Source organism: Falco biarmicus, chromosome 10, assembly GCF_023638135.1.
Source record: "Falco biarmicus isolate bFalBia1 chromosome 10, bFalBia1.pri, whole genome shotgun sequence".
NCBI lineage: Eukaryota > Metazoa > Chordata > Aves > Falconiformes > Falconidae > Falco > Falco biarmicus.
Genome location: NC_079297.1, coordinates 17,356,049 through 17,381,773, shown reverse-complemented (window position 1 = coordinate 17,381,773; position 25,725 = coordinate 17,356,049). Strand labels below are relative to the sequence as shown.

Below are 25,725 nucleotides of genomic sequence, written 5' to 3'. Positions count from 1 at the left end.
CCACCCCTGAGCTCAGCCCGCATGTGGGGCAGCCCCAGCTCGTGCTCAGCCTCCACGCTCCTGCAGCAGGAGAATCCTCGAGGTTCCCTTCTCAGCCCCATCAAGCGCTGCCTGTATCCATGACGTGTCAGAGGGGCATCACAGCAGCAGTTTCTCCATCCCACCCCATGCAGCAGCTTTGGTCCTTGCAGAGACAAACGTCCCTCAGCAGGGAGACCTGCGGTGCTGTCCCCACGGGCAGGGGGACACTGAGCACTGCAGCCAGATGCTGCGTCTCTGACCAACCCACTGCCGGCACCCTGAGAGGGGGATTATCTTATTGAACAATCCAACCTTTACAGGATAGATATTATACATCTGTTCTCTGCAAATCCGCAGAAAAGCCACCGTCTGACTCAAGCAAAGCTGCCATCAGCATTAAGGAAGCAAAAATGTGTTTCCTTGGTCCAGCAGCAGTGAACGGCACCACGGCTCCCTGCTGGCTGCTGCCTGGGGAAGGTGAAGGCTCCTCACCGCTTGCTCCTGAGCGAGGCAGGACGAGCCCCTCCAGATTCAGCCTCAAGCCCACCACTGCCAGCCCCAGAGAGAGCGGGGACAGCAGTCAGTCAGGAGGAACCTGAACCAGAGACCGCGCTGGAAACAATGGCATGAGCTTGTAGGGAACAGACAGAGGGCACAGCCAAAGGCAGTGTTGTTTGTCCTACCTCTGGGTCCAGCCGTGCGGAACAGGAGCAAAGGGCGGGTTTTCCATGAGCACACGTAATGTGTCTGGGAACAGTGTTCCTACCAGAAAACACGCAGGGAAGAAGCTGAGGAAAAGGAGAAGCAGCAGCAAGGGTGGCTGGTTAAGAAAGAGCTGCTGTATGCCTTCCCTACCAAAACAAGGGGTGAAAAGGGTCAAAGAGCTCTCCTGTGCCAGCTGCTCCTGGTCTTCTGCTCACCAGCTCCCGGGCGAGCAGCCGAGGAGGCAGATGCTCCCCGCAGAGCAGAGCCTGGCTGGAGCAGCCCTGTCGCTGCAGATAGAGGTGCCTTGCAGCAATCCCGATGGGCAGCGAAGGGCAGAGCCCAACCATTAACATTTGCTCCCAGCTCTGCTCCTTTCATATTCGAGGATTTAAACCCATACCTTACCACAGCAAGTTTAATTTAGTCTTTAATATTCACGACCGTCGGCTGGTCCAGGCATGGTGAGCCTGCGGCAGGGGCAGGTACACACAGCCTGCCAGCGCGGAGACCCCCTGGGGAAGGCTCTGGGCGCAAGAGCCCCCAGCAGCCGGCACTCCCCCCACTGACCCCGCAGACACTCACTTGGCTTCCTTTGCTCCATGACGGGAATACTGAAATACTCCTTTTCAGAAAAGGCCTTTCTCACAGCAAACCAAAACCTCCTCGAACCCTGATGTAGCTTTTTCAAAGTAGCCCATCGCGCTGTGACAAGAACGGAGGGTTTCTCGAGGCTTTTTTCTTTTTATTCATCTGCACAGGACGATTTTCTCTGCGTAAGTCAGGGCACAGACAAGTTTCCCTGGTAATTTCAGGGGAAATCCATTAACTACATCTGTCCTTTACCACCAGCTGTTTCTCCAGTTTCTCAAGGACTTTAATTGGTCCTTTCACTTGGCTCCTGTTAGAACAAAATTTGCAAGGCTTTACTTCCCAACAACAGGATTATTCTCCTACTGTTCATCAAAAACAGCAGAACCCGTCACAGTTGCCCAGCACCAGTGTGGCCACTCTTGCTGTCACCCCCTTAATCCCAGCACCACTCCTCATCGCAAGCATCTGCCACAGATGGGGAGTTTAGGGAGCAAAAGGTTCCTAGGGAGGTTCTCAGGAAGGGCCCCAGGCACAGGAACACTGCCCTCTCCTTCACACCCTAAAATGCTGAACACGGGGCAGGGGGGGTCAGCAGCAAGGGGGAACTCGGGACGCCTGCTTTGGTGCCAGCAAGCGGCAGGCTGGGGTGGCCACGCTGCGTGCGGCATCGTGGCCCTGGTTTGACGAGTCCCCTGAGCAGACGGGTCATCCATCGGGTTTAGGCTGGCGAAATGGAGCTCGAGACCCAGAGGGGGGCGGCTGGATACTGCTTTCTGACAAGGAGAGCAGAGCCGTCACATATTTCTGTCACAACAAGCAGCATGCAGAGGCACAACCCAACATGGGTTTGCTCGAGAAAATCAACTAACGCTAAGGGAGAAGTCGATGAGTGTGAGATGTCACCTAGGGGGGCTTCCTGGAGGTCACTTACTCCTTTCCTTTGTCTCACAGGGCAGATGTTTTGCGAAACTGCTCAAAATATCTTCACTGTCAGACTCCGCCACCTCCCAGCTTTGTGTCTGCTGCACAGAGAGACTACTGACTGTCAGCTGGTCGGGAAGAGGCTCTGATGGGCAGGGAATGAAAGAGAAATCCTTTGGAAAGCCAGCTGAAAGCAGCAGATATAAGGTAAGAGGATTCAGTTGCCGCTTTTAAATTTCAGCGTCATCTTTCATCAACAAATGTATGCTTGACCAGCCACGGCCCCTGTAGCCCATCGTGCTGTTTTTAAGGTAAAAGCCTGCACCTTCCCGAGACAGATGTTCTGGGAAGAGCTCTGACCTCCTGAAGACAAGACCCAGTTTCACCCCACAGAAGAGCCTGCTGCAATCACGAAGAAGCCCCAGGAGCTGCAAGGAGAGTCAGGGAGAGCAAGGTGGCATTCCCAGCCCCAGGAAGGAGAACTCTGAATGGGTCCATACAAATCCTGGCAAACTTCCTACAGAGCGGATTTTAGGCAAGAAAAGGACACAGCTGGGTTATTCAGCAAAGCAGGCACGTGTTGAAGTTGCAAGAGCACAATTTCTCCTGCTGACAAGCACCCAAACACCGGAGGAACAACAGCCAAGCTGAAAGCTTTCAGCCACTTCTGCTCTCAGGTCGGGGCAAGTTGGGAGCTGCTTTTGCAAACTCCAGCCCAACTTGATCAAACACCAGCAACAGACCTGACAGCACCTTAGACAGCCCGTGGCCGACGGGCTTGTTGGACAGACACCACACACGGAGGAGCCCATGCATACACGGTTTTGAGCAGACTCAAACACTGAGCCGCAACAGAAGATGGAGAAGCCATTGCCACAGACAGGATGAGCAAGGTCCAGTTCACTACAATCAGACTGAGAAGATCAGGCATCACGTCTGCAACAGCTTAAAAAACCCCAAAAGTACATTAAGTTTTAAAGTTGTAAATTTTAAAAAGCTGGGGAGCAGGAGAGGTCTGCTCGCAGAGAGGACCCACCTTGTTGACCAAGGACATGAGGTTTGACCTGGGAGGCACAGGGAGCTGGGTGCTGCTAGGAGGAAAAAAACCCCAACGCTTAAGGAAAGGAAAAAAAAACATTTAGTGAGTGATTTGGGACAATCTTGCTGTTTAAGGGTTTTCCGCCACCATTCCCTTGGGTGAGCAGCAGGTCCCGTGCTGAGGGTGGGCGGTGGCAGCCGTGACATGCTGGGCAGCTGCAGCTGGCCGCAGTGAGTGGCACGCTCACCCTGCCGTCGCCATGTGGGGCTTCCAGCGGGGCTCCCGGCTGCTGGCCAGCGCACTGCGGATCCCACGGGCCCCCCAGGTGCAGATCACCTCCAAGCCACCCGAACACCCAGTCTCAGCTGCTGTGAGTAGTTTGTGGGGGGCTGGAAAGGGGGGGAGCCACCTGCTCTCAGGACACAACGTGGCTGGAGGGGCACGACCCCCACCCTATGGAATTATAGCCAAATTCTTTTTGTTGGGAGAGAAAGCAAAAGGGGAGGGGGGGAGAGAAAAAGGTGGGAAGGTGCCCCCCAAGCAGTGCAAGCTCGACTGCACCCCCACAGGGTGTTGGGGCTCTGCTCCCCTCTTCAGGATCTTGCTTCTATTTTATTTTATCCTTTCAGCCCCCTTTTTGACCTTTGGGGTTTTGGGTAGCAGCCCAGGGTGCCCCCCATGGAGGCTAAGCCATGGGAGCCAAAGGACCTCACAGAGGTGGCAGTGACAGTCCCTTCTAGACAACCGGCCAGCCCAGGGACAGACCAGGGTCCCATTCCCCCTTTCACGGGGGTCTCACCCTGAAGCAGAAGTCCAGTGGGCAAGGACAGGGTCTGCTGTCATCGCAGAGCCAGAGGGTGTAGGTCCCTCCACCATTCCTCCCTCTGGGGAAGGTCCCCACCAAAACAGGAGCCGCTCCAGCTGTGGAGACCCTCCTGCACTGGGTGAAATGAGCTTGGAAAAAGCAGCTTTTTATCAGAAATCCTGGCTGGGTTTTGCCTCCACCCCTCGCTTGTGCAGCTTACCCCCTGCTGCCTTTCCGAGGTCTGCAACAGAGTGCATCGTGAGCCCCGAGACTCTTTTTCTAGCCAAAAACAGAAAGACAGGCAACAGTGCAAGGGGTTAAGTGCTACCCTGCTGCACCAGAAATAGAAGAGGCTGCTGCTGGTTGCCATTCACTCCTCAAAGTCATCTGAAAGTCAGGCACAGCTGCTCTTGGAAACACTGCAAGCGAGCGCCAGCCTCACTGCTGACAGAAGGTCACACGTTGCTCTGATTTTTCAGTGATTATCATGACAGAGAAACATGAAGTGGTGGAAACAAATCTAGAGAGCAACCAGCCGTTGGTGGAAGCTGCTGTGCGCACCCCCATCTCCCTCCCACAGCCCCCAGGTGTGTCCATCTGAGCACAGCTGGACAGAGCAAGGAGCACAGACAAGCCCACTCGATCCGTTGCACTAGACCGACCGCACCAGTGCGCAGAACCCCAGGAACCCCGCGTAGGACGTGGCTGTCGCGTAGCCATCCCACTAGTTCTCTGTTTCTTCTCCCGCCGGCAGGAACAAACCATCGCGCTTTCTGTGATGTCTGCGTGCTTCCTGTTGCCAACAGCCTGGATCCTGGCACACATCCAACACTACAAGAGCAGACCAGAGTAAGAAGTGGCAAGAAGAACCCGCACCCTGTAAAGACCACAGAAGAGATCTTCACCGGCAAGGAAGCCTTTGAGTTTGTTCATTAAAATTCACATTAACACTCAGCATAATGGCCTGTTGGTTTTGCTTCAGCCGTGAGCTTGTTCACTGGGGAATGGGTCTGTAATCCTGCTCTGTTGGGTGGCACACTGTTCCTTTGTGAGTCTGCAGCAGGCTCCAGCCTGGACGTGTATTTCCCACTGGAGCTTTTAGCTTGTTCATTGCAGTGAAGCACAGGGCAGATACCAAGGAACCACTCACAGCACTAGCAAGGAAGCAAAACCTAGTTAAATTCCTAGCAAGAAAATACTCAAAGGCTGTAAGTGACATTTAAAACTGTCTGCAGCCTGGGTGCTACACACGCATCTTTTCCTCCTGTGTGAAGAGCCTCCCTGCCTCCAAGAAACACACACCCAATTTCCCAAATTATTTCTGTTAGGGAAGCAGCCAGCCAGCACTCTGTGCCACACAGGAAGGTCTGGGTAGCAAATACTACTTCCAGGTATCTTGGAAAAAACCTCTGAAACTGTTGTAATGCACTTAGACTGCAGATCTTCACACTCACTTCAGTGACCTGCTCAAAAATTTACATACAAGCAAGTGCTCCCCACAGTACAAGAGTTGTCAAAGTAGTCTCAGGAGAGCACACGTACCATTTCAACAGCAACATTTCAGGGGTTTTGACGCTCATCTAAAGCAACAGCAGCCCTACGACACACAAGCTTTGCCACACAGCTGGCATTTTATTTACTCCTAACATGTAGTGACACGACACTGCTAAGGAGATTGTACTTTTAAAGCCTTTTTCCTGTCCTTAGCCACAAAACAAAGGGAACATTTTTCTGATCTCAACACTTGTCTCCTCCACGTGCTCTTCGAAGTCAGTAAAAGTGACATCAGGAACGAGCTTTGGAAGGCGAAATGAAGCATGAACTAGGGAAAGTCAAACTGCACCCACAGAACACAGCGCGGCTCTGCACGCTTCAGCAGCTGAACCTGCAAGGGCAGAGCAAAGTGACCGAACTGATGGGCTGGACAGGGAAGAGGCAGGCATTCAGACCTGGGCAAATCCAAAACATGAAGGAGTTTAGGCCAGAATTCATTAGAGGCAGAAGGGTGGAGGGTGACCAGGCACAGGATCTGACAATTGGGGTGTTTATTCATTTTATAAACCTGAAGTCTCCCTTGCCTGCGACATCCTCATACCTGCACAGCAGCCTGGCATCAGCCACGTGCCTGCTTTTTTCCATTGCCGACATTAAACCCTCAGAGTCAAGACAGCAAAATGTAAAAATTCCAGTGGTACAGTTTGTCAGCGCGATACCAGAGAATCCAACTGATAACCAGAGCTCCGGAATCACAGCAGTAACCAAACTGGCAGCGTGAAGCAAAAATGGATACACCGATAAACCATGCTTCTTGAAGCACAGAGACACCACCAGCAGCATTTAAAGATCTACTTACATTCTGAGTAATTCAACCAGGTATTCATTCAATTTAAAGTTACTGTTATAACCCTTAGTGTAGTTTGCCATTACTGCCTTATAATCAGGAGTATTACACATCCAAACGGATACTTGGAGGCAGCCCCCAGTTCAGATCTGCCTTTGTTTCAAATTCTTGATGTGTGCAATTATCTTCCATCCCTATAAAGGCATCGCAGTAGGGCAAAACAATTACATTACAGAAAGCTTTTGAAGTAGCAGTCGTTAAGAGGCAAGAGCAGAACAAGAACTTGTTGTCTCAGGCCTTCTTTAGGCCTTTTCAGGCAGTAATGATTATTCAGCTTGAGAAAAGGCATCAGGACAACAGTTTCCCACAAAAGAAAGGAACTTGACAAAGTAGGTACCAAGGTACTACATGCTAAGTAAACTACATACCAATCCCACTGGTGATTAACAGACTGTTTAAACCTGTGTTGTTCTTGGACAGAGTTTTGTAACATGAAATCTAAAAGGAAGCGTATTTTTAAATGGATCAGAGGCTCAACTGCACGTTACGAAGACGACAAACTACAGAAAAGGGAAGGCAGAGAAGTTTATTCCAGCAATACTGCTGCAACTCACTTTAGCACAAAGTGTTCATAAAAGACAACCACCCCAAAAGTATATAAAAACACATCCACTAAACGGTAATCCTGGAAAAAACCCTTTGATGGAGTAAACACTCCCTCTACTGCAGATGAGGAGGAGGGGTTGTGGAGAAAGAGGGCAAAAGGAGAAAGATGATTTCAGTAATGCTGCCTTCGGGCTGCTGCAGGGGCAGGGGGAGAGAGGTTACCAGGGAAGGTCGCGCCTTCCTAAGGCCAACGCCACCAAGTAACACCACGTACACTGACCGTCAGGCACCTCTCTAGCACGTTCTCATAAAGGAACTTCTGCTACCCCTGTACCCGGCAAAGAGCCTCCGCTCCTGCAACATGCAACAAGCATCACATCCTCCCCCAACAGCCTGATAGCAAGACTGATCAGCCAGCCACCGCGGAGCCTCTGTCCTCCTTTCACGAGCGGGATGGGAGCTCTCATGGTCAGTGCCACCAATGATAGCGCATAGGGAAATCTTGACTCCAAGCACCAAAGGGTTACACAGCAAAAGGCCACTTACTCCTCCAAACAAGCGTCAAAAAGCTGCTCTCCCCTCTGCCCACCCACCCCCCTTCAATATAATTCAGTACAGAGTCAGTGGTCTGAGTGCTGCTAGCGTCAGTAGCAGTAGAAGTTACTCTCCCAGGGGTAGTGCAAGGTCCTCTATGTCAGGATGTCGTGAGCTTGGTGCTCCACCAACATCTCCATGCTTCTCACATCTGTGCACCAGAACTCCAGGCGGTCTTTCATTCCTTTGATCTGCAAGGCAAGTCCACAATCACTTTAATGCACCAACCACCAGAAATACCAATATTCACATTTAAGGACAAACCCTTGAGATCCCTAACAACTTCTCAAAAACCCATACATCTAGAAAAGACGCTACTTCACATCTTTTACCACCAAAATAGCAATGTTGAAAGTTAAATTGAAATGCACTAAAGGAATTATTTGCAGCTAGTGTTCCATGTACCAAATCTGTTTTTTTAAAGGTGAAAGGCACCCTATACAGTCTCCTAAAACATTAGGAGAATGAACTTGAGAAGCTCAGCACCTTTATCACCCTGAACTTCTCAAGACAAGCGTGCTGCCTACAACCCAGAAACTCCAAGATTTTGCTTCATGCATTCAGGCTTGAGGCAGCCACACAGATGTCTGCATCCTTCTGGAGAACACAGCCATAGCATTTGAGCAGCTTTCAGAAGAGAAGCGTCACCAATATCCTGTTCCATCTCCTGACAGGTTTTTAACTACTTACTGCAAAATGCAGATACAAAATGCGCCCAAGGTGTGTATACACAAGGTAAAAGCTGAAGGCAACAATGTAAAAAGGAACGAGGAAAAGTTGATATACTTCCTCGCTCCTTGAGCATCTTCAAGTACCACCAAGGAGAGTCATTCCCAGACAGCGACCCTTGACAGTTCCGATTTTAATTTCCAGGTCACCTCACACGACAAAACAAGTTAGCACTGCCTTAACATTGAAGATGGTCATTACCTGTTGCAAATCCAACACGCGCGGTTGTACCCATGTCATGTGCACCCTCTTATCGACTTCATCGATACTGCCCTTCACCAAGCCTACCGAGAGCGCCTTCATCACCAGCAGTTCCACCTGAAAATTAAAAAAAATAATTCAAGGAAACAATTGAGAATCATCCAGTTTCCCCCGAGATAAACAAAACCTTTAGACGGCACCTGCTTTTGGAAGACTGTTTACTGCACACAGCAAAATCAAAAGCAACTGCAGCCTGTCTCACACCCATCCCCTTCTAGGTTATAATACTGCCTTGAGACTTGACATCTAAATATACAGGAGAGATTTCTTCTCCCTAAGAGCAGGTTTTTTCTTTTCTCTGAAATCCCAGGAAGAGCAAGGTAATTGGAAAAGGCCAACATGGATTTACCATGGGTAAGATCTGCATGACCAATCGGATTGCCTTTTTAGTTTAAATAACTTGTTCAGTGGTCGAGAAGAATGCTGTAGGTGTCCTGTACCTTTCTCTTAGAGTGCTCAACAAAACCTTCTACCACATCCTTGCTGACAGGCTGGTAAACTATGGAATGGACAAGCCACAAGAGGAGGGGAAAACCTGCTGAACTACCAACCTCAAACAAGAGTGGTTAGAGGCTTCAACAGGCAGCTGGTCATGACTAGCACTCCTTGGGGACCGATATTGAGACTGACACTATTTAGTTGTGTTTAAGCTAGCCTGATGACAATTTCACGGATGATACCAAACCGGCAAGGAGATGTAGATGTACTGGAAATTAGAGCTACCATGAAGACAGACCTCAAGAGATTGCACTAACATGAATCCCATGAAGTACAGTGAAGATAAACATGGAGTCTGACACCTGAGATCAAACGATCCCAAGCCCCAGCACTGACTGGCTGCAGCATACCCTGAATATCCTCGGCAAAGCATACTGTGATGGATAAAGTCTGGCAGGCACAGGAAACTGTGCAAGAGCCAGGGGTGCTCCCCTATAGCAGCAAAGGGGAACCGTGTCCTGGTCTGCATCAGCGAGAACACAGCCAGTGGATCAAGGGATGCAATTATTCCACTCGGCACTCGTGGGAGCACACCTGCAGCACTGTGTCCAGCTTTGCTTCACTCCCTTCCAGTTTAAGGGGGACACTGCAAAACTGGAGAGAGTCTAACAATGGGCCACCATGGTTAGGAGGCCAAGAACTTGACATTATGAAGAAATCTAATTTGTTGAGCCTAGACAAGAGGTAGCTTGGGAAATACCTCAATCACAGTCTTTAGTACCTAAAGGCCGTAACACAGAAAGTAAGAGATACTATTTTCATAAGGATGCACAGTGAAAGGACAAGAGACCACAGGCAGGATTTGCTTCAGCAGGGACTACATCTGGATAACAGAAGAAAATTCTTCACCATGAGAAAAATTAAATATTAGTGACATTTCCCTCTTACTGACAAAATATTCAAGACAGGCTTGGCAGGGCCCTACATAACCTAATCCAAACACCTGCTTTCAGGAGCAGGTGGGAACAGATGACCTATAGAGCTCTCTTCCAACTTAAAGACTATGACTAAAAATCTTCAAAAAGGTATTTACCAAGAAACAGGAGCACCAAGCAGTAAATTCCTTCTTAAAAAAGAAAGGGGTTCTTCAAATGCACAAGAAGAGGGGAGAACATTTCTACTTAAGAATTCACCTACGGGAGTAGGTCTATCCAGACACTTTCAGAGCTTCAGAAGTTAGACATTAATAAGTTTGTCTAAAGCTGAACTCACCTCATTCACGGTGACTTTGGCACTCTTAGCAATCTCCTCAAAAGTGAGCTGCCTGTGATTGGCCGGTCGGGTAAAAGTCATCTGAGTTCAAGTAAACAAAACAAAAAATAAATCCCACATGATTTTAGTCTTTTCCAACAGTGTGCACAACCTCCCTCATACTGCCCTGCTGAACTCTCCACCTGCAGCAGCAACTGCATTTCTCCTATTCAATAAAAATGCATTTTTCTTTGAAGTACTTATGCCAGCAGAAAGGAAGAGTACTGCTCCTTCCTGCACACACACCTCACTGCTCCAAGCCACAAATTTCCTAGGCAACAACATTAATCTCCAAATAAAGCAGATACGTCTGTGTTAGAACATCTCTGTACATACCACATCCCTGAGACAATGCAGTACTTACAGGTGGTAAAACTCATTCACAATAAAACACTAGAAATGGAATATATATACACAGTAACATACACACATATTGGTATATGGGTGTGTATAAACATATTACACCTCAGGCAACTCAGTATTTAAGTTTTTAAAAAAGATCCAAGGCCATGGAGGTTTATACAGCAGTATTATTTAGTAACAACAGAGCCAAAGCCTTCAAGTGACAGGAAAGAAACTGTTTACACCTTTAAGGTTACCTATCAGGGAAAGGATTTTCAGCCCTTAGGAAACTAAGATTTTAAGTGTTAAATTTTTTGATTTGTTAAACTAGAACATACTTTAAGAGTTATCATTTCAGATACCATCCTCAAGATGCAAAGCCTGCTCTTTCCTTCCGCAGCTCCAATATCCTGCCTGAAAGAGCACATTCTTGAAACTACAGACAAGCCCTTACAAAGTGCTTTTTTTTTTTCCCCCCCAAGCGGTACTGCCTTCTGGCACCACCTAGAGGCAAAATTTGCAGTCAGGTATTTATACCCACGAGTTTCTGAATGAATGCATCGAGAGAACAGAATATTCAACACTGCTACCCCCACCAAAAGGTAGTTGGAGCAGTCCCGCTTCATTTCCCATATTTAACACATCACAGTTCTCAGCTCACCTCCATAAGACATAGCAGTTGAATCTTTTGCAGCAGAAGTGCTTCATTTGCAGCCAGATCTGGCTGTAAGAGGATAAAATAGAACAAGTTCATTGTTACTTCCCCCACCCCAACACATACACACCCAGGGGAAAACAGCATGTTACACACATGAGTAAGTCACATGGGGACCCACTACCTTCATTTAAAAGGTAGGAGGCCACTACAAGCCACCCACTGCCTGATAATGGTTCCATAACACAAGTGTTAAGAACTGCACAAAGTAGGCAACCTTTTATCAAAGGGCACAGCCTTGCCCAAGCAGACATACAAGCCCACCTGTAAATCACTGCTGTGCTGATCGTTTCTGGTACAGCCAGTGTAGTTAATATCCAACAGCACTGTTTTCCTCAGACTTCCCAGAACACAAGGGAAAGCCACTATTTTACATTGGAAGCAGTTTAATACTGGGAGTGAATGGCATTACGGAAATTAAATCAGAATTATCCTCCTGTCTGCAGCACTGCATGATGTTTTTGTTTGCTTTGGATCACAAAAGATTTCTCTTCGCTTCTTTCAATCAACCAGACACAGAGGAAAGATTAGAGAACTAATGATATGTATCAAAATGAAAGAAACATTACTATGCTATGATTAAAATTATACCAGTGCACCAGAGTCAGGAATTCTTAAGGTAAATGTGTTCAGAATCTAAGTGTCCTCCCTAAATACTGAGCTTAGGCCTTAAGCAATACAGCAACTCATTCACCCACCTGCTGACCCCATGCTGACTTCAAAGCCTGAAACGTCTCTACATTACCACTGTTGAAGGCATAAAGCGTGTCAATCAGCCACTGCCGATCAGTGTTTCTCAGGGACTCCAGAACTGGGTGCATCAGCTGCAGAAACCGGGCAGGATAGTGTTAATAAGGTAAAATAAATTCCTGATACTCAACAGCTGAAGCAACAAAGCTCCAACTTACCAGCTCCCCAAAGTTATAAACACCTTCTCCCAAGAGCCCTGCCAGTCCCAGGGTAAAGGCTCTCTCCTGCTGCTCTGATACTGGAAAAAAAAAAAAAAAAAACAACACTAAACCAACAAAAATAGTTTGAATGAAACAGCAGCCTAAGCCCCATTAATCCTTCCCTCACTCTCCTCTCTGTACCTGTGTTAGATGACTCCCAGCCCCACTTCTCATCCTCTCCCAAGCCTGAAATTCAGAAGCCTGCAGTAACCACAGCAGCAGCAAAAAAGAAAAAAAGGGCTACTTTTTCAATCTCTAGTGAAGATTTTGGGGAACTAGAACAAACTATCTCTTCTGGTGGGGGCACTTCCCCTCTCCCATCACCCCAACATAGCTTAGGAACAGAATCCTACTCAGCCATTCTTGTGGGTTCCTCCTCTTTCCAGCTAGATCCTGGCCCAACTACAGCAGATTCAAAATAACACCGAGAAAACCTGTTCCCTGCCAGCACGTGTATTTAGATTGAAGTGATAAATCAGAGAATGAAAACTGGGAATTTCTGTGCTTGGCAAAGGAGAAGTTACCTGGCAGATCTTTAACATCAATGCATCCCAGAAACCGCAGAGCATCCTTATAGTAAGAGGCATGGTTCCCAATTGTCTGATAATACTTGCTGGAGAGATCATAGAAGCGGCTGTGAACTGAAGTCACCCCAGGGAGATTGTTCAGCATCTCCTCAACCTCCTCAATGGTCTCCTAGAGGAGGGCAAAAACCTGCTTGTTACAGATGAAGAAACACCTCATACACCTCTGTGTTCCTGGCCTTCTAGTTCACCACTGTGAAGCAGCCTTACTGCAACGGCTACAGCATTCCTGTGTGGTCCAGAATTAACACCCACCCGGTAGTAAAGCAGAGACCACAGCATTAAAAATAAAGCAACGGCATTCTCCATTTACATAGTAGTTAGGTTAGGAAAAAAACCCCCAAACCTCAAAAAGACAACCCTGCAGCTCAACTGTATTTATATACACACACACGCTTTATATATACTTAGAGCAAGTACAAAGTTTGATGGGTATAAGGGATATAAAGCTGCACTGCATGAAAAAAACCCTCATCTTAGGTTTGAGAGACAGCTCTAAAAAGAGCCAACAGATGAAAAAACCCAACATGCTTAGCACAGGAAATGATACACTAATTCAGTCATCGCTAGCAGTTCACCAACAAGTAGCATATATACTGTTGAGTTCGTGAGACCCTCTAAGCTGCAAACTGGAATATATAAAGATTTTTATTTTTCTCCCCCCTCTCTTTCAAGCTGTGCACACCAACAGCTGCAGTGAGCAGCTGCAGGCCACCAATAAGCAACAGCACCTGAAAGGCTACATGCATCAGAATCTTACTGAAACATCAAAGATTTGTTCGTAAGTACTACCCGTGCACTGTTATGGCCTACAAACCGTAAAGCAGAACTCCAGGTCTTCCTGGAAATCCCAGGAACTGCAAATTTATCAAATTCTCATTTAGAACTGAGGCACAGACACAGGCACATCCATGCTGTGGCTACGGCTGAAGCGTGTCACAGTGCTCCAAAATACCTGAATGCTTGAACTACTCGAGTCATCACCTCACCTTGGTGACCTGCAGGTCTCCAATGTTCAGCTTGAGTGCCCCAATGGCTGTTTTACACAGAATGACTGCTTCATCGCTGCTTTTTACCTGCAGTTACACAAAGATACATCTTTAGAGAGTGCTACCCTTGCAGCCAGGTAGGCTCTTGAAACCTAGATTGCGTTGGTTGCATTTCATTTGTTACCATCTTCCTGCATTAAAATACAGAGCTGTTCACTGAGAAAAGGAGTAGGTATTTTCCAGCACAGGTTTCAACATACACGTATCTGCCTCTTCAGCTATACCATATACGCTCAAATGCAAAACTATTCCTGTAGGCAGACTACCAGAAAAAGCAATTTCAAAAATACCTTTTCTCGAGTCTTCTCCAGAAAAGTAAGGGCCACGGTGGGATCTGAAGTAGAGAGAAAAGGAAAAAAAAGCAGCAACATCAGGAATTCCTGTGGAATATACAGAAGAAATATCTCCTTTTACTGGATTCATGAAGACTGGAATATACTTTTTCTGTAGTACACCGCTCAACTTTCAAAAGGTTCTGCTGTCTGTAGGCCTGGCTTTCTGATCGCCAGCCATTTCCCTAGCAAAGCAGTAGACTGGCTACTCTGGATAGCAGCATTCATTTATGCTTTTTGACTTAGCGCTTTTCCTTTTCAATACAGCAGGAAGGCAATAGCTTAACATTGAAGAATTAGCTGTTACTATTAACTAGTCAAATTGCATGCACATCGGTTGCTAAAAATACTGTAAGTAACAGGTAAGGACACTTACCTGTCATCTGTCTGACTACATGAAGAATGATCTCTACCAGGGACAAGGGGTTCACCCTAGAACAAAAAGCTCACTGTCAGAACAGTCTCAGTCAACAGTAGGTGACCTAAAAACTTGCAGGCAAACAAACCCACCTGTGTTCAAACTCACTGATGAAGTTCTCATAAAGCTGTGGGCACAAAGATATTGACAGTCAGGGCAAACAGGTATTTTGTTTCAGCTATGACACTCACTTTTCACTACATTCCAATTCATTTTCCAGCAAAGTAGTGGGCATCCAACACAGAAGTTTTTACACCATACAGAATCCAGGAGCCAAAGATTGCTCTTTTTAGATAATTTTAGCTCTGCTATTCAAGTAATTCTATCCAACTGCAAGGAGTGATTCCAAGCTAGCAGGTACTAATACATACAGTGCCTCGCTGCTATGGGTTGGGCTGGTGTGTGTCTTCAGTTATGACTGTACAGTAAGCACAGACACAAAGCTTTCAAATTTCTCTTTGCATGCCTTCAGAAAAGAGGCTGTCTCTAGAAACCCATGGCTCTTAACCATGGAAATAACTGTCTCCTAGGAAGGTGAATTTTAACCTAAAACCTCAAAGGAGCATGAAAGCTCATTATTACTTGTACTAGACAGACAATATGCGACTCTGGACTGAGTACACCCTTATCTTCATACCTAGAAGAAGCTCCCACTGGATGAAGTAACCTACTGAATATTTTGAAGCCTTTGTGAACACCTGACAATCCATCCTATGCTTGCAGTTGCAAACCTCTTGTTACAGAAGGGAACTTTTTGTACCTGTACCCTCTCCCCCAAAAAACTTAAGTTAATGAAAATATCCTTTTGCAGCTTCTAAAATTGACACATTTAATTTTAGCAGAATTTTCACATGCCAATCAAATCCTGCACACTCACATCTAGTGCATAAGCCCCAGAAAGCTGAATTCATCTAGTTTAATAATTCTCCAGAGACAAGTCACAGGCAGCTTATTTTTCACTAGCACAAAAACACCATCACTCAACTTCACCACAGCAAGATAAACCTCTTGGGAACAATCAAATACTTCACCTTGATAAGTCCATCTCCTTGGGCAAAGCAAGGGTCCTGAACAAAGTCCAAAACTTGCAGAGTCAGCTGGTGCCAGAGTCTTAAAAAACAATAAGGTCTGTCAGCGAGTTCCCACTTTATACCAGCGCCTCAGCTCCTGCCACATGCTGTATTTCACACTCAAATCCGTTAGGCCCACCTGTCTCCACGGCTGCTGTGACTAACGACGGAGACAAGTGAGAAACGAAACCGGTGAGACACTCACCCCCCACCCCTCAGGGCATAACATAAAGTAACCCCAAGAAAAATAACGTGAAAGTCAACTCCCTGATTTTCTACCACTACATTCGTGCTGCTTAAACGCTTACTAAGTTATCAAAAGGACACAGGGAGAAGCCTGCTCCTACCCGGGGAGGGCTCATCATCCCAGCGCTTGTATCGTAGGCTCAGCACCGGGCGAGGGCCGCTAAGCCCCGCTCTCCGCGTAACAGCCAAGCCGGCACACGCTGGGCCCCGGGCAGGCGCCCGGCGGGGCACAGCCCCCCAGCAACGCCCCAGAACACCCGGCAGAGGCGAGCGGGAGTCGTGCCGGTCCCCGAGGGCAGCGGCCCGCTCTCCGGGACCGATGTTACCACAGCCGCGGCCTCCCCCCCCCAGCTCACTTCTTGTTGTAGAGCTCCTCCAGACGGTGCCAGACAGCGGCCTGCCCCGGCCCCGAGCTCTGGCTCTGCTGCAGGAAACCCGGTACGTCCTTCATGGCGGCGGCCGGAGGGACGGAGGGGAGAGCAGCCAGCGACGCCGACACCCGGCCGCCCCCGCGCTCGCGGCCACCGGAAATGCACACTCACTTCCGGCGCCGCGCGGGGCACGCTGGGTACCGTAAGGCCCCGCGGCGAACGCCCCCCCCGCCCCGCGGTAGCCATGGCAACGCCTTGCCCCCCGGCCTTCCCCCCCGCCTCCCCAAGCACCCCGAAACGACACGAATCGACCCAAAACGGGGCGGCGGGGAGAGGCCGGGAGGCTGCCAGAGAGGCGGGCGGGAGGCGGGCGCGCCTACTCGGGGCATTGCGGTAGCGGCGCGGCGGGGCTCGGCCGCTGCCCCGGCCATGGAGCGCGGGGCCCGGCGGCTGGCAGCGGGTGAGCCCGCGGGAGGGGCCCGGCGGGGGCTGGCGGCGGGCATGCGGGGCGCCCCCCGCCCGGTCACCCGCTCTGCGCTTTCTTGCAGCGTGGAGGAGCCTGTGGGAGCGCGGCCGCAGGGACGGCGGCGGCCCCAAGGACGGCGGCGGCCCCAGGGATGGCGGCGGCGGCCCGGGGCGCCCAGCCCGGCCCCCCCTGCGCGCTGCGCACAGCGAGGCGGCGGCGGGCCCCGCAGCGCCCAGGTAGGGCCGCATGGCTAGGTGGGCCCGGCACCTCCACCGCCGGTGCCGGGCCCTGCTGCCCGCCGGGCCTCCGCACCGGGGGCCCGACGGAAGGAACCGCCGGCGGCAGCGCGGAGCAGCCGCCTCTCCGCGGGCGGGAGGGTCGCCCCGTGAGACAGAGCTGCCCGGGGGCTCGGGCAGTAGAGGTTTACCGAACACTGAATGTAGCTCTCCGGGAGCCTGGTCTAACGGGACAGAGCCGTGTCCTTGGGAAGGCCGTGTCGGGCACACCGAGGCCGACACTTAATGAGCTCAGTAATTGCTACTTGCGGGCTGCAGAGATCTAGCAGCCCTCTCTTGGCTTTTCCAGAGTCCCACGTCTCCTCTGGACCGCTCGTAATCTTCCCAATTAGTGCATGTTGGTGCAGGACAGGCTGTTCCTTGAGACGATAATGACTGTTTTCAGCCCCATCTGTACGTAGTGCTGACCTGTGATTCCTTTAGGCATTTGCTATTTCCACGTGGAGCTCGCACACAGAGCCCTTGGAGGATGTAGAGAAATGACCATGTCCGTGCCAGCCTGGGCTGCATTGTCCCAGGGTGACCACATCACCCTACAAACTTCTTGAAACTGAGGACATAGAAGAGTCTTCCATATCCCAAAAGCAGTGTAAATGGACTGTGAGACTTGTGAGTCCCAGTGCTACCGCTCCCACAGCCCTGTGTCCAACCCTGTCCCAAAAAAAACCTCTCACTTGTACCCCTATGACATGGTATTTTCAGATCTGCATAAGAAAGCACAATGGAAAGTATCTGCTGCTGGGGTACAGATTAGACAAGCAGTTAAGCTTCCTTCTTGTTAACAAACTAGCACGCGGTCCTACCCAGGGAAGAACTTTCTGTGAAATTCTTGTGATGCATTTCTCCCTGAGCAGTTTTCAGCTGAAGTTGCTGTCATTACGCTACCTGTTGTGCTTTGTCTCTGTTCCGAGCAGGATCCAAGGGACCAGGCCCTTCTCTCTGTCTGCTGCTGCCAGGGCCATTTTAGGAATGGGCAGGTGGGGAGATGACGGTGGGAAGCAGAAGCTTACCCTGCGGGATGTGGCAGAGCTAATTCAGAAGAAGGAGTGTCGCCGAGTGGTGGTGATGGCTGGCGCTGGGATTAGCACCCCCAGCGGCATCCCAGATTTCAGGTAACACCTCCATCATTTCATTTGTCCTTTTTCAGCGCTGCAAGGGACAGGATCTTCAGTTTAGATAATGCTGGAGCCTACTACTCCTCTCACCCCTCCATCTCCTTCTCCAGCCAAAGGCAGGCTGGCATCACCAGTCAGACTTTGCACCATTCCTTGGCCCACATCTTCAGGACAGTTAAGTCATGCCTGTTACTTGATTCCGTGGCTGCACTCGCTCCGCCACCTTGGCCACCAGAGCAGCCTATGTGGCCGTGGCACAGGCTTGAGACACTCCAGCTAAAAGGGAGCGTGGTCTTCACAGCGTACCAGCGTGGCCCTTCCCTCCCTCTGGCTGCAGGCACACCTCTGCAGCTGGGAGAACGTGGGCTGGCAGTGGAACAGGGATGTGAGTCACGTTCTCCTCCTGTGCAGACGTAGTTTCAGCTGCTCTCTCAACAGGCAATGGACAGTACAAAGCAGCCAGAGAGAACCCAAGGACCTGGCTGGCTGCTCTGTCTCATCTTGGCCTGGCTCTGTGGTGGGTGGCATCTTGTCCTGCATTCTGACTACCAGCCCTGCTCTCCTCTCCTTGCAGGTCCCCAGGGAGCGGCCTCTACAGTAACCTTGAGCAGTACAACATCCCCTACCCAGAAGCCATCTTTGAACTGATGTATTTCTTTGTCAACCCTAAGCCCTTTTTCACTTTGGCCAAGGAGCTCTACCCTGGCAACTACAGACCCAACTACACCCACTATTTCCTAAGACTCCTGCATGACAAAGGGCTCCTCCTGCGCCTCTACACCCAGAATATTGACGGGCTGGAGAGAGGTGAGTTTTCTCTTCCCCATCTCTCAGCAGCAGCGTGCCAGGAAGAGACAGAGGGTGAGAAGCAGAATGGGAGGCAGGACTGGGGGAGTGCCCAGTTCATGTGGAGTTTCTGGTTCAGTCCGCTCATGCTGAGCTGGTCCTCTCCTACACACTGTGTTCCAGTTGCTGGGATCCCTCCGGATAGACTGGTGGAAGCCCACGGCACATTTGCCACTGCCACTTGCACGGTCTGTCGAAGGAAGTTCCCAGGAGAGGACTTCAGGGTGAGCGGTCACAGTTGGGCACTGACACATAAATTAATAGAAGGAGGAGAACCTGTTGCAGGCCTGTTATTTTTCCCTCCGGGCCAAGAGGTTTTATTGGAGGGGACCAGACTTGGGGCTGAATGTTGCTGTGAGGATGTGTTGTGGTTCTGACCCTGCTTGTACAGGTATGCGCTGCCCTGTAACCAGTGGTGTTGGGTGCTCTTGCTTCAGGGGGACGTCATGGCAGACAGGGTCCCTCACTGTCCCGTCTGCACTGGAGTCATCAAGCCTGACATTGTGTTCTTTGGCGAGGAGCTCCCGCAGCGCTTCTTCCTGCATGTGACAGACTTCCCCATGGCAGACCTGCTTTTCATCATCGGAACATCCCTAGAGGTCTGGGACAAAGGGAAACCCTGGCTCACAAGGAGAAAAAGGCACATGGAAAACAGGGCCCAAGGGGACTCGGGAGGAGAGAGAGGGTTTAGAGGAGAAGGCAACAACCTGGTAAAATAGAGGTACAAGTTGAAGTAGCAGGGTAAGAGGTAGGGTGCACGTGCTCTGAGACCCCCTGAAAACCTTGTGTGGTCCTGGAGAGCAAGAGATGAGTTTCGTGGGTGCCTGAGGAAAGACCACCAGTGGCATCCACAGCCTGTTCAAAGCTGAGGTCGCTTAGCCCACAGTGGGAGAACCGTTAAACACAGTGGTTACAAGCTTAAGGTGCTGTGAATTCGTGCCCTCAGCGAGGTGACGGTTTCTCTCTGCTCCTTGGGTTGCCTTCCTTCAGGTGGAGCCCTTTGCCAGCCTAGCAGGAGCTGTTCGCAGCTCCGTTCCCCGAGTCCTGATCAACCGAGATCTCGTAGGACCCTTCGCCTGGCAGAAACGCTACAATGACGTAGCCCAGCTGGGGGACGTGGTCAGTGGGGTCGAGAAGCTGGTGGATCTGTTGGACTGGAACGAAGAGATGCAAACACTAATTCAGAAGGAAAAAGAAAAGGTGGGAAGGGGCTCAGAGCCCTGCCTCCCTCCCTCAGCCTCTTCATTCCTTGTGCTGGCGTTATTCCAGGGGGAGCAGGTTTGTTTGCTGGGGGTTAGACCTGCACAGCCATGCCTGCAGCCTGCATTCACAGAAAAGGACCACAGAAAGTGCAAAAAGGTTTAAAAAAAAAAAAAAAAACAAAATGAAACTTCAGTGCTGTTTCACAGCAAAAGTGCCACAGAGCAGTGCTGCGTTGATGAATGTTTCAGGGGTAGAGAAGGGGAGGATGCAGATCTTCCAACCTCAGATGAAATAGGAATATTGAAAAAGTCGGGCTCTGGGTTGAACGAGAGCACTTTAGGGCTTCTTCAAGCAACAACCCACTCAATTACTGAAAAGCTTCCTGTTGATTTTGTCTGGTTTTTCAGTTTGTTCCCAAATACACTGAAAAAGCCCTATAGACAAAGGTATAGTTTCCTGGAGCTGGAAGCCACCAACCAGAAAATCCCCTCTGTCACCTGTACCAAATATCCAGTACAATCTTGTAAGTCAGCAGAGGACCCGCTTTTGTACTTACACAAGACATGGGCATGCTCTTCTTCAGGCAGCACTTCCCCCAGATGTGTGCAAGGAGACTGGAAAAACTCCACTAAATTGTGCAGACACACAGTGGGATGCGCTCTCGGGTGCTGAAGCTGCTGTTCAGGCACTGGCTTTTACACTTTTTCCCTGGCTGAGTGCCTGAGCAATGGCACATTAACATGAGTAACTCCTGAACTAAACCAAAGAGCAGAGCCACACCTCACCTTAGTGGAGCTTTCCTCTTTCTGTATGTTCGCTTAGTGGACTTGGTTTCATTTCTAGTGATTTTTCTGGTCATCGTGAGAAATAAATCATAGCAGTAAAAAAAGGGAAGCTCTAATCATGCTGTGTCTGAGACCGAACCAAAGTGCTCTGCAGTGGCCAGGCATGCAATGAACAGGAAACAGCAGGCAGGAGTGAGGGTACTTGTGTTTCACCTGAGAGCACTGAATTGTTAAAGGCATTTTCCTCCACTGGTCATTTATTTCCCTGTGCCATTCTTGCATCTGTAATCTTCCAGGATCTTCAGAAGTGAGAAATTGTAGGAGAACAAGTTTTTAATTACTTTGAATTTAGTGCTAATATTAGTTATTACATTAATATAGACGTCCTGGGAAGATTTTTCCACATTTGGCATTGCTTTTTAAACTTTTTTTTTAATTTAAGCAGAAGTTGTAACTTGTGGGCCAGGCCAGCTCTTCCGCTTGTGTAAATGGGCACAGCGGTAGGGTTCTGCCAGCTCACCATAGTAAGAAGCTGTGTTAAAAAAAACACAGAAGTTTTTTTAACAGATACGCTGTCTGTACATGAGTTCCTCGACTCAAGACAAAATCCAGCTTTAAAATTCCCATTTTAACATGCAGGTTGTTTTTCTTTCATCAGATCATGGGGTAGGAATGAATAGGAATGTTAGTCATCTTGTCAGGTTTTTGATTTTCCACTACAAACCATTTTGCATTTGTATGAGATCAACCAGCCCTTGGTTTAATGCTCTGTGCTGCTCTAAATCACTGATGCAAATGTGGTAAAACACAAAATGCTTCTCGCTCTGGGTGCTAGGAAGCATTGCTGGCTGAGCTAACAGGGGCTGGAAGGTTTGAAACACCCTAGCGAACACTGTGTGGTCTTTCTATTTTTAGCTGGATGCAAAAGACAAATAGGACAGCTGGCTCCCTGCTGCTGGAGAGCGATGTTCACCTTGAAAAGGAGAGACTGTCATGCCCAGCACGGGCAGAGAAAAGAGACTGTGGCAGGGAGCGGTGGAAGAGGCCATCCAGCTCTGCAGCAGCAAATCCACACAGAACTGGCACGCTGGGGAGGAGGGGATGCCCGTGGCTCAATCCAGCTGGGCTGGAAGCGGAGCAGAGAGGCCCTCGCCCATGACGGAAGGGAAGCTGAAGGGAGAGAAGCCCAAATGCCAAGCTGGAGACTGGCTCTGCACATGAAGGCTTTCCTGCCTGAGACTTCAGAACAGTTGATGTAGCCACTGCTCCCTCCTTGTCTTGCTTCATGTTGGCACCTGCTAGGGGAGGCTTGCCTCTTCCGTGGCCCTGGCTGTCGCTCCATCAGCGCACCATTTGATGATGTCCAGCCATGAGAACTTCACACCAGTAACTGGCTGGAAGCTCGTGGGCTTGTGCCAGCATGTCAGACGAGCTGTGCACGGGCAGCTTGCCATTTGGGTCTCACTCCTTCCAAGCCGTCCAACCTTGGAGACCCTCAGAGGGCCTGGCTTTCAGCGAGCAGGAGTTGAAAATGCCAGAAGGTCAGGCCTTGAGGCAAGGCAGTCTGGAGTGAGTGTTCCAGCTCCCCACATGTACCAACTCCCTTCACAGCTCCTCCTCAGATACTCTTCTCTTCGTCATGATCTTTCAGCTGCTGCAGACTTGTAGTGTTTATTCTTCAGATGGAAACTCTGCTAATCAGGGGACAAATGCTATCAGGGCTGGAGGGGAGCTTGTCCCCCATTCCTGTTCAGAAACACACCAGCTTGAGCTGCTGGAAGAGTTTTGAATCGGTGTAGTGTTAATTATTTAATAATAAAGAGTTTTAATTCTTTTGCTGATGTCACCTGTGGGTTTTTCTGTAAACTTTGCACCTTCCCTAGTATTCTAACACATTCTGTGCCACTCACCACCACTCCTTTCACCTGCTTTTTTATTATTTTATTTCTTTTTAACCTTACACAAGTACCTTTCCTCCCTGTAACTGCTGTCCCAGAGAGGGGCAGCATCAGTCAGAGCACTGCAGTGATGTCCTGCTCCTTCCCGAATGTGTCCTAGCAGATGTACTTTGCATATTACTGGCACAGCAGGGCCTCTTCCCTGCCATGGAGCATGATTTTCATCACCCCAGCACCTAAATGTGGCTGTAGAGATTGAAGTCACACTCAGGTGGCCCTGGCTGACCCATATGCTTATCACAGCAACTGTTCTAGAGGCAGCCCTGGCTCAGTACCAGCTCTAAACAAGCACAACAAAATGCAAAGCATTTTGTGCCACTGTTTTGTTATGGTTCCAAGCAAAGGGAATAAAAGCATTTGAGCACACAGCTGTGTCTTACCAACACAACACTGGAACACTGTTACTTCTATGCCTGAAAGCTCTTCACATGGCAAAGCTAGAGCCTCAAAACACTGTCTCTTATGGCTATCTGTTTATGTAATTAGAAGGTTTTGGACCTAATACTCATCCACTATAAATCAGACTAGCCCCAGGGATCCCACAGAATCCTGGTACAACACAGCTAATGCTACAGGAACAGAGCTCTGCACTTGGTGTCCTAGCTGCTTCCTTAGAATCACAGAATCATTGAGGTTGGAATAGACCCTTACGGTCCTTGAATCCAACCATTAACCCAGCACTGCCAAGTCCATCACTAAACCACATCCCTAAGCACCATATCTATATGTCTTTTAAACACCTCCAGGGCTGGTGACTCCACCACCTCCCTGAGCAGCCTGTTCCAATGCTTGACAACCCTTTTGGTGAAGAAATGTTTTCTAATATCCAATCTAAACCTTCCCTGGCACAACCTGAGGCCATTTCCTCTTGTCCTGTCACTTGTTATCTGGTAGAAGAGATGAACCCCCACCTGCCTACACCCTCCTTTCAGGCAGTTGTAGAGAGCGATAAGGTCTCCCCTGAGCCGCCTCCTCCTCCAGGCTGAACAGCCCCAGTTCTCTCAGCCACTCCATGTAAGACTTGTGTTCCAGCCCCTTCCCCAGCTCCGTTGCCCATCCCTGGACACACTCCAGCCCCTCTACGTCCTTCTTGCAGTGAGGGGCCCAAAACTGCACACAGGGTTTGAGGTGCAGCCTCACCAGTGCCGATTACAGGGGGACAGTTGCTGCCCTGGTCCCACTGGCCACACTGTTTCAGATACAAGCCAGGATGCTGTTGGCCCCCTTGGCATACAGCCGGCTCATGCCCAGCCAGCTGTCAACCAGCCCCCCCAGGGCCTTTCCCACCAGGCAGCTTTCCAGCCGCTCTGCCCCAGTCCGCAGCGCTGCCTGGGGCTGGTGTGACCCACGTGCAGGACCCCGCACTGAGCTGTCTTGAACCTCGTACAACTGGCCTCGGCCCATCGGTCCAGCCTGTCCAGATCCCTCTGCAGAGCCTTCCTAGCCACAAGCAGATCAACTTCCCAACTTGGTGTTCTCTGCAAACTTACTGAGGGTGCACTCGATCCCCTCATCCAGATCATTGATACAGACATTAAACGGGACTGGCCCCAGCACTGAGCCCTCAGGAACACCACTCATGACCGGTTACCAACTGAAAGAAAGGTTGAACAAGAAAAAGAAAGGTTTAAGCAAGTCTAAATGCCTTGAAGATAGGTTTGAACAAGCTCGCATTCAGATGAGCAGACTTGTTTATCCAAACGCACAATTTAAATATAACTGCATGTTCCTCCTTGCAGCCAGCCCAGCCCAGCAGCTGCATTTGAACACACAGCCGCAAGAAGAACGGTTGTTCTCTCACTTTGCAGAGCACCAGAAGCCTCGTGGCACGCCGCTTTGCAATGAAAACTGTGGCAGCATCTTGTTTTTAAAACATACCCTGTTCACAAACCCTCACTCCCAAAGCCCCCTGTGCCAAGTTCAGCCCTTGCACCAGGGCTTTTCAAAGCAGGGCCTGTCAGTTGCAAGTCAGGAGTTTAAGCACAACAGAGAAACAGAATACGATACCAGAAGCACTGCATTAAAGATACACACCCTTACTTTTCCTTTTGCATGGAAAGCTTTAAGAGATGGAGACACAGAGGTCTGCATCTTCACATGGAAGGTCTGCAGTGGGGGGTTTTGCTAGTTATTAAATAAAAAAAATAAAGAAAGAAGGGGAGAGATGCAGTTGGCCTAAAAACTCCAGCTGCAATACACTGACGCTATTCTCATGACAGAAGCCTATCCACAAATTTTAGTGGGTCAGTTTTACATAAATTTTGCATACCTCTGGGAGAGCCTGGGACTTAATCATAACTACTGAAAAAAATTTTAATCACTTAAGAACTAAACTAAATTAAGCATACCTTCAGCTTTTCATGTCATAGAGGCAGTCTTCAGAAAACAAGCACCAACTTCTAAAAATACACAGGCAGAAATACTTGCAAACCCTCTGCTCACCTCGGCTGCGCACCGGCAGCCTCCCCAGACCCAGCTTTCCTGGGTGCCCTGTGTTGTGCCCCACTGGGGAGCCTGGTCAGCCAGTCTGCCTTCCCACCAGAGCCCCAGCTCTGCTGCACATGCTGCCCTGTGGGGACTCAGAAACCTCAGCAAAGCCAGATCACTGAGGGTGGCT

The 25,725-nt window shown here is 49.6% G+C and overlaps 2 protein-coding genes and 1 long non-coding RNA gene across 11 annotated transcripts; 2 read left to right on the top strand and 1 right to left on the bottom strand.

Annotated features, from left to right (window-relative positions):
* Positions 1–513: 513 nt before the first annotated feature.
* On the top strand, positions 514–7,644 carry LOC130156454 (uncharacterized). The gene is made up of 2 exons (XR_008824429.1): positions 514–3,647; positions 4,837–7,644. It is a non-coding gene; the product is annotated as an uncharacterized LOC130156454 (long non-coding RNA).
* Positions 6,985–16,559, bottom strand: PSMD13 (proteasome 26S subunit, non-ATPase 13). Its single transcript, XM_056354979.1, has 13 exons — positions 16,425–16,559; positions 15,784–15,862; positions 14,845–14,879; positions 14,711–14,766; positions 14,293–14,336; positions 13,943–14,029; positions 12,894–13,065; positions 12,328–12,407; positions 12,118–12,243; positions 11,366–11,428; positions 10,324–10,404; positions 8,554–8,670; positions 6,985–7,814 (listed from the first exon to the last, which is right to left on the bottom strand). Exons 1-13 carry the CDS (start codon positions 16,517–16,519, stop codon positions 7,719–7,721), a joined length of 1,131 nt encoding a protein of 376 aa, XP_056210954.1. The 5' UTR covers positions 16,520–16,559; the 3' UTR covers positions 6,985–7,718.
* SIRT3 (sirtuin 3) lies at positions 16,518–22,984 on the top strand. Of its 9 annotated transcripts, XM_056354969.1 has the most exons (8): positions 16,653–16,899; positions 16,988–17,141; positions 18,116–18,313; positions 18,891–19,123; positions 19,286–19,386; positions 19,600–19,761; positions 20,153–20,362; positions 22,066–22,415. In XM_056354969.1, exons 1-8 carry the CDS (start codon positions 16,869–16,871, stop codon positions 22,084–22,086), a joined length of 1,110 nt encoding a protein of 369 aa, XP_056210944.1. In that variant the 5' UTR covers positions 16,653–16,868; the 3' UTR covers positions 22,087–22,415. The 9 variants fall into 9 exon arrangements, with proteins under 9 accessions (XP_056210948.1, XP_056210946.1, XP_056210945.1 ...); XM_056354971.1 differs by lacking the exon at positions 20,153–20,362 and having other exon boundaries at positions 16,649–16,899; positions 22,066–22,237; XM_056354976.1 differs by lacking the exon at positions 16,988–17,141 and having other exon boundaries at positions 16,687–16,899; positions 22,066–22,237.
* The last annotated feature ends 2,741 nt before the right edge of the window (positions 22,985–25,725 follow it).